Source organism: Salvelinus sp. IW2-2015, unplaced genomic scaffold, assembly GCF_002910315.2.
Source record: "Salvelinus sp. IW2-2015 unplaced genomic scaffold, ASM291031v2 Un_scaffold2631, whole genome shotgun sequence".
Taxonomy (NCBI): Eukaryota; Metazoa; Chordata; class Actinopteri; order Salmoniformes; family Salmonidae; genus Salvelinus; species Salvelinus sp. IW2-2015.
The window spans coordinates 63,525-75,031 of NW_019943939.1; the positions used below are offsets into that span (position 1 = coordinate 63,525).

General features: G+C 43.7%; 1 protein-coding gene across 1 annotated transcript in view; it reads right to left on the reverse strand.

The window, feature by feature from the left end:
• Positions 1-10,472, reverse strand: part of LOC112074428 (ciliary neurotrophic factor receptor subunit alpha-like) — a 21,069-nt gene extending 10,597 nt beyond the window's left edge. The window contains exons 1-3 of the mRNA XM_024141614.2: positions 10,455-10,472; positions 10,159-10,348; positions 6,415-6,547 (exon numbers count right to left, since the gene is read on the reverse strand). Of these exons, the coding sequence (XP_023997382.1) occupies positions 6,415-6,547; positions 10,159-10,348; positions 10,455-10,472 (341 nt within the window). The remainder of the gene's footprint in view (positions 1-6,414; positions 6,548-10,158; positions 10,349-10,454) is intronic.
• Between the last annotated feature and the right edge of the window lie 1,035 nt (positions 10,473-11,507).

Consider the following 11,507-nt stretch of genomic DNA (forward strand, 5'->3'; position numbering starts at 1 on the left):
GTGAGTGTGTGTTAGTCATGCGTGAGTGGTGTTAGTCTGCGTGAGTGTGTGTTTTAGTTCGGTGAGTGTGTGTTTATCTGAGTGAGTGTGTTAGCTTGCTGTGAGTGGGGGTAGTCTGCTGTGAGTGTGGGTTAGTCTTGCTGTGAGTGTGGTTAGTCTGGATGTGAGTGTGTGTTAGTTCTTCTGTGAGTTGTGGATAGGTCTGCTTGGTGAGTGTGTGTTAGTCTGATGTGAGTGTGTGTTAGTCTGATGTGAGTGTGTATTAGTCTGCTGTGAGTGTGTTAGTCTGTGTGGGTGTTAGTCTGCTGTGAGTGTGTGTTTAGTGCTTGCTGTGAGTGGTTGGTTAGTCTGCTTGTGAGGTGTGTTTAGTCTGCTGTGAGTGTGGTTAGTCTGCTGTGGTGTGTGTTTAGTTCGATTTGAGTGTGTGTTAGTCTGCTGTGAGTGTGTATTAGTCTGCTGTGAGGTGGTTAGTCTGCTTGTGAGTGTGTGTAGTCTGATGTGGAGTGTGTGTTAGTCTGCTGTGGAGTGCTGTATTAGTCTGCAGTGAGTGTGTTTGTAGTCTGATGTGAGTGTGTGTTAGTCTTGATGTGGTGTGTGTAGTTGGCTGTGCAGGTTGTTATCTATTGAGTGTGTATTAGTCGCTGTGAGTGTTGTAGTCTGCTGGGTGTTAGTCTGCTCGTGAGTGTGTGTTAGTCTGCTGTGGTGTAGTGCCTGTGAGCTGTGTGTTAGTCTTGCTTGATGTGTGTTAGTCTGCTGTGAGTGTTGTTAGTGATGTGGGTGTTTAGTTGCTGTTGGTGTTAGGTTTGCTTTGTGAGTGTTGTGTTATGTCTGATGTGAGTGTGTGTTGTCGTGTGAGTGTTATTAGTCTGCTGAGGTGTGTTAGTCTGATGTGAGTGTGGTTAGTCTGATGTGGGTGTATTAGTCTGCTGTAGTTTGTGTTTAGTCTTGATGTGGTGTTAGTCTGCTTGGAGGTTTGTTAGCGCTGTGAGTGGTTGTTAGTCTGCTGTGAGTGTGTGTTTTTTTTTTTTTTTTTTTTTTTTTTGTTTTTAATAGTCTTGCTGTGGTGTGTGTTAGTCTCTGTGATTTTGTGTTAGTCTGATGTGAGTGTGGTTATTTGCTGTGAGTGTGTATTAGTCTGTGTGCATGTTGTGATCTATTATTAGTCTGAGGTGTATGCTGTGAGGGTATTAGTCTGCTGGTATAATCTTGTGAGTGTTGTTAGTCTGCTGTAGTGTTGTTAGTTCTGCTGTATGTGTCAGTCTCTGATTGTGATTGTCTGCTGTGAGTGGTGTATAGTCTGCGGGTTGTTCGTTGCTGTGTGTTTCAGTCTGCGTGAGTGTGTTGAGTCTGCTTGTGAGGTGTGTTCCAAGTCTTTTCTGTGATGGTGTGTATAGTTGCTGTTGAGTGTGTGTAGTCTGTGTGATGGATGTTCAGTCTTCTGTGAGGTGTGTTAGTCTATTGAGTGTGTTAGGTGTGTGTTGGTTCTCTGTGAATGGTATTTGAGTTGCTGTGATGTATAGTCTCTGTGAGGTGTGTTAGTCTTTGTGTGAGTGGTGTGTTTGTCTTGTGAGGTTAAGTTGCTGAGTGCTGTGTAGTCTGCTGGTGAGTGGTTTTTAGCTCTGAGTGTGAGTGTTAGTCTGCTGTGAGTGTGTTGTTAGTGTCGATGCTGTGTGAGTTGCCGTGGTCTGTGTAGTGTCGTCGAGTGAGTCTCTGTGAGTGTGTGTTAGTCTGCTGTGAGTTGTTGTTCTGTGAGTTGGTTCACGCTGTGAGTGTGTTCCAGTCTGCTGTAGTGAGTGGCTCTCGTGAGTACATGTGTAGTCTGTGTAGTGGTTCAGTCTGCTAGTGATGTGTGTATTGTTCTGAGTGTGTTGCTGTGTGAGAGTTGTTCTCTGTGAGTGTGATATTGCGTGAAGCTGTGTAGTTGCTGTGAGTAGTCTGCGTCTCGTGAGTGGTAATTAGTCTGCTGTGAGTGTGTGTTAGTCTGGATGATGGAGTGTAGCTGCATTAGGGCTGTTTGCTGTGGTGTGTGTAGTCTGCTGTGAGTGTGTTTAGTCTGCGTGAGTGGATGTTAGTGCTGAGTGTGTAGCTTGTGTGTGTTTGGTCTGCTGTGAGTGTGTTCAGTGCTATCGTGAGTGTGTGTTCAGTCTGTGTGAGTTGTGTGTCAGGCTCTGTATGTGTTGTTGCTGGTGACATGTCCAGCGTGTCTGTATGTGTATGTGTTGTCGTGAGTTTTGTGTGTGTAGTCTGATGTGAGTGTGTTGCAGTCTGCTGTGGTGTGTGTTGGTCTGCTGTGAGGTGTGTTGTGAGGCTTATTAGTCTGCTGTGAGGTGATGTCAGTCTGCTTGTGTGTAGCCGTGTGTGTATAGTCTGCGTGAGGTGTGAGCTGCTGTGATTGTCAGTCTGCTTGAGTGTGTGTTAGTCTCTGTGTAGGCTGTGGAGGTGTGTTAGTCTGCTTATTGTTTCTGCTGTGAGTGTGTGTTAGTCTGCTGTGAGTGTGTGTTAGTCTGCGTGAGTGTGTGTTAGTCTGCTGTGAGGGTGTTAGTCTGCTGTGAGTTGTGTTAGTCGCTGTGATGTGTGTTAGTCATGTGAGTGTAGTGTAGTCTGCTGTGAGTGTGTGTTAGCTGTGTGCGTTTAGCGCTGTGAGTGTGTATTTAGTCTGCTGTGATGTGTGTTAGTCTGGTGCTTTAGCTGAGTGTACTGTGTGTCTGCCTGTGAGTGGTGATTAGTCTGTGTGGTTGGTTGTCTGCGTGGTTGAGTGTGTCTAGGTCTGCTGTGGTGTGGGTTGTCGTTGCTGTGAGTGTGTGTATTGTTGCTGTGATTGGTTTAAGTCTGCTGTGAGTCTTAGTCTGCTGTGAGTGTGTAGTTAGTCTGCTGATGATTGTTGTGATTGTGAGTCTGCTGGTGGTGTGTGTAGTTGGCATGTAGTGTGTGTTAGTCTGCTGTGAGTGTGTGTTCGTTGAGTGCTGTCTGTGTTAGTGTTTTAGTCTGATGTGAGGTGTGTTAGTCTGTGATGATGTGTTTAGTCTGCTGTGAGTTGTTATTAGTCTGTGTGAGTGTGTTTAATCTGCTGTGAGGTGTGTATTAATCTGCTGTGAGTGTGTTAGTTTGCTGTGAGAGTTGTGTAGTCTGAGTGGTGATGTGTTTGTCTGCTGTGAGTTTGTGTTATTAGTCTGCTGTGAGTGTGTGTTTAGGTTCTGCTGTGAGGCTGATGTATTAGTCTGCTTGATGTTGAGTGTATTATCTGCTGGATGTGTCGTCTGTGGTGTTGTACTGCTGTGTGTGTGTAGTCTGCTGTGAGTGTGTATAGTCTGCGTGGAGTGTGTCTGTTAAGTCATGTGTGTGTATTAGTCTGCTGTGATTGTAGTTTTTGGGTGTTAGTCTGCTTGAGGTGTGATGTAGTCTGTGAGTGTGTATTAGTCTGCTGTGAGGTGTTAGGTCGCTGTTTGGTCGTGCTATGTAGCTGCTGTATGTTCTAGTTAGTCTGCTGTGAGTGTGTGTAGTCTGCTGTGAGTGTGTGTTAGTCTGCTGTCTGTGAGTGTGCATAGAGTCCTGTGAGTGTGTGTAGAGTCCTGTGAGTGTGTGTAGAGTCCTGTGAGTGTGCATAGAGTCCTGTGAGTGTGTTTAGAGTCCTGTGAGTGTGTGTAGAGTCCTGTGAGTGTGCATAGAGTCCTGTGAGTGTGCATAGAGACAGTGCACACATTTAAATGAAGTATAAGGGTAACCTCAGATTTTCTGTGTAGCCAAACTGCTAGCTATTTAGAAGTCTTATGGTTTAGGAATAGAAGATAGTCCAGTAGCCATTTTGTTAGCTAGTTAGCAGTCGTGTGGCTTGGGGATACAAATTAGTCCTGTAGTAATTGTGTTAGCTAGATAGCAGTCTTAAGTCTTGGGGATAGAAATGAGTCCTGTCATATTTGTGTTAGCTAGATAGCAGTCTCTTATGGAAGATGTTCAGGAGTTTATTGGGGTCACATTGATGCACCGGTACCACTTGCTGTGCGGAAGCAGAGAGAACAGTCCATGGCTCGGGTGGCTGGAGACTTAACGATTTTCCGGTTCTTCCTTTCACACTGCCTGATATAGAGGTCCTGGATGTCAGGGATCTCGGCCCCAGTGATGTACTGGGCAGTCAGCACCCCGCTTTGTAGAGCCATGTGATCGAGGTGCTGTTGCCATACCTTGCAAGCAGTGATTCAGCCAGTCAAAATGCTCTCAATGGTGCAGCTGTAGAACTTTTTGATGATTTGAGAGCTCATGCCAAATCTTTTCATCTTACTGAGGGGGAAGAGGCACTGTTGTGGCTTCAGAGTGGACTCTGATTTGGACTCTGAGGAACTTGAAGTTCTCAACTGGCTCCACTGCTGCCTACCTGGTAAACTAACAACCAATCAACCAATCAACCAACCAATCAATCAACCAATCGACCAATCAAAAGACAGCTGTGTACCTTCCCCCTCAAGCAGACACCAAGACGACCCTCAAGGAACTTCACTGGACTCTATGTAAACTGGAAACCATGTATCCTGAGGCTGCATTTATTGTAGCTGGGGATTTTAACAAGCACATTTGAGAACAAGGCTACCTAAATTCTATCAGGATATTGCTTGCACCACGTGCCGGGGTAATACACTCGACCACTGCTACTCTAACTTTCGTGATGCATACTAACCCTCCCCCGCCCTCCCTTTGGCAAATCCGACCACGACGCCATCTTGCTCCTATCGTCTTATAGGCAGAAACTCAAACAGGATGAACCAGTGACTAGAACCATTCAACGCTGGTCTGACCAATCGGAAGCCACACTTCAAGATTTTTTTGATCACGCAGACTGGAATATGTTCCGGTCAGCCTCAGAGAACAACAACGACCTATACGCTGATTCGGTGAGTGAGTTTATAAAGAAGTGCATTGGAGATGTTGTACCCACTGTGACTATTAAAACCTACCCTAACCAGAAACCGCGGATGGATGGCGGCATTCGCACAAATCTGAAAGCGCGAACCACTTTATTTAACCATGGAAAGAGGTCTGGGAATATGGTTGAATTTAAACAGTGTAGCTATTCCCTCCGCAAGACAATCAAACAAGCGAAATGTCCGTCCGCACACTTGGTCCGTCCCTACACCGGTACAGGGACAAGGTGGAGTCGCAATTCAACGGCTCAGACACGAGACGTATGTGGCAGGGTCTACAGACAATCACGGATTACAAAAAGAAAACCAGCCACGTCACGGACATCGACCTCACTCTTCCAGACAAACTAAACACCTTCTTTGCCCGCTTTGAGGATAATACAGTGGCACTGTCGCAGCCCACTAATCCTATGACGGTGCCACGTTGAAAGTCACTGAGCTCTTCAGTAAGGCCATTCTACTGCCAATGTTTGTATATGGAGATTGATGGCCTCGATTTTATACACCTGTCACCAACGGGGCTGAAATAGCTGAATCCACTAATTTGAAGGCATGTCCACATACTTTTGACCATGTTGTGTAAGAAGTTGGTCTTTCAGATGGTATTTTGAGCCAATGGTCATCTAGTAAACATGTATTCAGTAATCTTTCTCATTTATCTAATAAATATGTTTATTCATTCACAACTAAGATGTTGCTGGACCGGTTGGTCCGCTGCACAGGCAGTGTGGTACCCCGGTCTTCAAATCAAATCAACTTGAACTGTTCACATGCGCCGAATACAACAGGTGTAGACTTTAGTGTGAATGCCTACTTAAAAGCCCCTTCCCAATAGTGCAGAGCTAAAATGTAAGGAAATAGTAACACAATATAATAACAATAATGAGGCATGAAGGCATATTAGTACTGAGCGAATGTGTAAGGGTACCAGGTAATTACATGGCTATATACAGGGAGTACCAGGTAATAACATGGCTATATACAGGGAGTACCGGGTAATAACATGGCTATATACAGGAAGTACCAGGTAATTACATGGCTATATACAGGGAGTACCAGGTAATAACATGGNCTCTCTCCCTACTTTCCTCTTTTCTCTTCTCTGCCCTCTCTCCTCTTTCCTATCTTCTCTCCTAACCAGGTGCTATCTCTCCTATCTCCTATCGCCTCTCTTCTCTCTCCTATCTCCTCTCTCCTCTCTCCTCTCTCCTCTCTCCTCTATACTCTCTGCTCTCTCCTCTCTGCTCTCTCCTGTCTCCTCTCTTCTGTCTCCTCTCCTCTCTCTTCTCTTTTCCCTGTTGCTATCTCTCCTCTCTCTTCTCTCCTCCATCCTCTCATCTCTCCTGTTGCTATCGCTCCTCTCTCTACTCTCTTCTCTCTCCTCCTCTTCCTCCTGTTCTGTTTGGTTCACAGTAATCTCGTTTTGGTTTCACCACATGAGGGCCACTATTAGAGCCCCTAGCAGCAGACACCAGTGTAGTGTATATTAGTCAGGACTCACCACATGAGGGCCCCTAGCAGCAGACAGCAGGAGAACCAGAGGAGGGGTGAGAGGAGAGTTGAGGAAGCATCATCCACTGGGACGCCCGCCCGATGGGGCTCTGCTGAGGGAGGGGCTGGGGAAGGGGTAGTGTCTGGAACACAGCCAATAAGACACAGCAAGTTAGAGACACAGCCAATAAAAAGAGCAGAGATCACACAGGTCCAATCAGAGGACGGTAGAAGGCTGCCAGAACATGTCAGAACACTTAGGTGTTGAAGCAATGCAGTCCATCACATGATTGTGTTATAGCCCCTCGTCTAAGAGAACGCTGTAGGCTGTTTGAGAATCCTAACCTGTCTACATGTTGTTAGAAGTAGAGGGAAATGGTTACAGAACTATAACATCTCGGTACAGCCTGTAGGCTTTCTGGTGCTCATGTGAATTCCCTTTCTTTTTTTCTGGCTGACTTCTCACTAGTCACAACACACCTGTCAACATGTCACTAGCAGGACGGATGAACGTTCACTAGTTCATATCATCATAAACGGAGACTGAATGAATTGTAATCTGCAAGAACAATCAATAACTACATACAGTATCTACATACAGGGACAGATCCAGGGTCAGTATCTACATACAGGGACAGATCCAGGGTCAGTATCTACATACAGGGACAGATCCAGGGTCAGTATCACATACAGGGACAGATCCAGGGTCAGTATCTACATACAGGGACAGATCCAGGGTCAGTATCTACATACAGGGACAGATTCCAGGGTCAGTATCTACATACAGGGAAGATCCAGGGTCAGTATCTACAACAGGGACAGATACCAGGGTCCAGTAATCTAATACAGGGACAGATCCAGGGTCAGTATCTACATACAGGGACAGATCCAGGGTCAGTATCTACGTACAGGGACAGATCCCAGGGTCAGTATCTACATACAGGGACAGATCCAGGGTCAGTATCTACATACAGGGACAGATCCAGGGTCAGTACTACATACAGGGACAGACTCAGGGTCGTATCTATATACAGGGACAGATCCAGGGTCGTATACTTATCATACAGGGACAGATCCAGGGTCAGTATCTACATACAGGGACAGATCCAGGGTCAGTATCTATTATACAGGGACAGATCCAGGGTCAGTATCTACATACAGGGACAGATCCAGGGTCAGTATCTACTACAGGGACAGATCCAGGGTCAGTATCTATATACAGGGACAGATCCAGGGTCAGTATCTACATACAGGGACAGATCCAGGTCAGTAGCTATATACAGGGTACAGTAACTATATAACAGGGGTCAGTTCCACGGGTCAGTATCTATATACAGGGACAGATCCAGGGTCAGTATCTACATACAGGGACAGATCCAGGGTCACGTGGCTATATACAGGGCTTATATACAATGGCTATGATACAATGGCTTATATACAGGGGTACCGGGTAATAAATGGCTATTTACAGGGAGTAACCGAGTGATAACATGGCTAATACATGGAGTACCAGGTATTAACATGGCTATATACAGGGAGTACCAGTAATAACATGCTATATACAGGGAGTACCAAGGTATTAACATGGCTATATACAGGGAGTACCATGGTAATAACATGGCTAATATACAGGGAGTACCAGGTATTAACATGGCTATAATACAGGGAGTACATGTAATAACAATGGCTATATACGGGAGTACCAGGTATTAACATGGCTATATACAGGGAGTACAAATGTAATGAAAACATGGCTATATACAGGGAGTACCAGGTAATAACATGGCTATATACAGGGAGTACCAGGTAATAACATGGCTATATACAGGGAGTATCAGGTAATAACATGGCTATATACAGGGAGTACCAGGTATTAACATGGTTATATACAGGGAGTACCAGGTACTAATATAGATTCCTGCTGTGGTAGAGTATATTATATAAGGAAACAGAGCTACAGAAAACGTTTGACCTCTGTCATTGCAAACAAAGGCTATATAACAAAGTATTGAGATAAACTTTTGTTACTGACCAAATACTTATTTTCCACCATAATTTGCTAATAAATTCATAAAAAATCCTACAATGTGATTTTCTGAAAAAAAAATTCTCATTTTGTCTGTCATAGTTGAAGTGTACCTATGATGAAAATTACAGGCCTCTCTCATCTTTTTAAGTGGGAGAACTTGCACAATTGGTGGCTGACTAAATACTTTTTTGCCCCACTGTATGTGAACAGTGTGTGTTTGTGTGTGAGTAAGGAAGTAGTTGCAGTACATTGGATGTCCAACAGGGAGCAGTAGAGAACTGAGATGGATTTCCATTCCTACAGTATATCAAAATATCATTAGAATCAACCCAGTAGCCCCCTTTTTTTTTCCAATTTTCACCTAAATGAAATACCCAAATCTAACTGCCTGTAGCTCAGGCCCTGAAGCAAGGATATGCATATTCTTGGTACCAWTTGAAAGGAAACACTTTGAAGTTTGTGGAAATGTGAATTGAATGTAGGAGAATATAACACAATAGATCTTGTAGAAGACAATACAAAGAAAAAAACAACCAGTGTTTTCTTACCAACATCTWTGAAATGGAAGAGAAAGGTCACTGTTATAGCCATCACTCTGGTTGTAATTCCGATAGTGTCCACAAGATGGCAGCAGTGTATGCACATAATTTCACACTTTTAGTAAAGTAACCAAGGTACATTTGGGCAAATCGTGAAAAAGACAGTCACATTAATGTTTCATTTTTCTTCAGGAATATCGTCAAATCGGTATACTTGGACTTTGATTTAGATTTCCAAGTATTAGTAACCATATTATAAGTTCAACATTTGCAAAATAACCAGTTTTCATAACTTCATAATTCTGAAAAGCCTTATCATTTTTGTCCAGAATYAAAAGCCATGCGGTTGTACAAGGTTAGTACCGACATTTTACAACATGGTGTCCGGATACTCCCGTAAAGCCCAGCTCATTGGCTATCTAGCTAACTTTGTTTGACCCCGATTGGTGCTCATTTGACAAAGATAAAGTTGTTCAAGTGATGGCCGTCTGCGTCATCGGCGTGCCATGAAGGCGTCGCTCTCTGACCAAAATATGGTGTCCTATAGGATATACTAAACCCCTAATGACATAGTGGAGTCTTGCTACCTTCTAGGATCTCTGAGGAATACATACGAATGTGATTTGACTCGTTCAAACAACGTTGAGGGTTACATTTTCACAGATTCCTTTCTTTGCAAATTGAACAAGTGAAAATACAAAATCGATCGTGCATGCTATATGGACCTTTTTGGGATATGAAAAATGATTTTATCTAACAAAATGACATAGGGAGTTGAGGTAGAGTATAGGCAGTCTCTGGAACCCTTTGGATGATAAATCAGAGCAAGATTTCAGAATATAAATCCACATTTCACCTTCAGAGGTGAATTAATGAAACCTATTGCGTTGGAAAAAGTGTTTTGTTGTTAGGAGCTCACCTCAAACAATAGCACYGCATTTTTRCGCAGTAATAGCTYCTGTAAWTTGMACATAAGACACRTTGGAATGGAGTCTGCACCTGTTTCTCTCCGTACCTGTCTTTCTCTGCACCTGTCTCTGTCTGCACCTGTCTCTGTCTGCACCTGTCTCTGTCTGTATCTGTCGCTGTCCCTATGGGTCCTGGTCAAATMTACTGCACTTAGGGTTAGCGTTAGGGTAGACGTAGGGTTAGGGGTCAGGTGTTAGGGTTAGCGTTGACTAGGTACCGAGGAGGGGCTCCTGCTCAGTGGTGGAGGTGATCTGTTTGGGTTCGTCCATCCAGGGGGTGGCYTGCACCGCGACGCTCCAGTCACTCCAGGTGCCGATCTCCATGTCCTTAGCCGCCACCTGGATAATGTACTCCTTCCCTGCATACGCATCCGTTATGGTGTGGGCCGTACTGTCTGACAACTCCACCTGAAACACACCAATCAGAGAGGGAGGACATTTTCGAACCAATCAGATATCAGAAAGGGAAGAGGTAAAGACACAGGATGGTGATAACTGCATAATGACCACTAACCACTAAAAAGTTCTCCATATTTTAGGTTTATGTTACTGAATACATTGCAAGGACACTCAACAGCAGAATCAAAATGGAAGCCCTTTAATAAAAGCAACTATTTAATCAGAGAGAATACCTCTCATTGTCTACTGGGGTGTCTCTTCTTTTAGACAATCCAGTCAACACTGTCTGTGATAACCCTTTTTAAAAGCTCCTATAACACTGAGAGAAATCATAAACACTGAGAGAAAGTTCCTAATTCACTGAGAAAAGCTCCTATAACACAGAGAGAAAGCTCCTAAACACAGAAGGAAAGCTCCTATAACACAGAGAGAAAGCTCCAATAACAATGAGAGAAAGCTCCTATTACACTGAGAGAAAGCTCCTATAACACTGAGAATAAGATCCTATAACACCGAGAGAAATCTCCTATAACACTGAGAATATGACCCTATAAGACTGAGAGAAAGCTCCTATAACACTGAGAGAAAGCTCATATTACACTGAGAAATCATATTACACTGAGAGAAAGCTCATATACACTGAGAGAAAGCTCTACACTAGAGAAAGTTATTACACTGAGAGAAAGCTCTATTACACTGAGATACATCTCATATAACACTGAGAATAAGATCATATAACACCGAGAGAAAGCTCCTATAACACCGAGGGAAATATCCTATAACACTGAGAATATGACCAATAAACACTGAGAGAAAGCTCCTTAACACTATGAGAAAACTCCTATAACACTGAGATACATCTAATAACACTGAGAATAAAATCATATAACACTGAAGAAGCTCCGATACACTGAGAGAAATATTCTAACACTGGGAATATGACCCTATAACACTGAGAGAAAGCTCCGTTTAACACTATTAGAAAACTCCTATAACACTGAGATACATTCTATATAACACTGAGAAATACGATCATGTAACACTGAGAGAAAGCTCCATAAACACTGAGAAAATACCCTTAACACTGAGAGAATATGCCATATAGACACTGAAGAAAAAGCCTCCTATAACACGAAACATACTTCCATATAACACTGAGAATAAGATC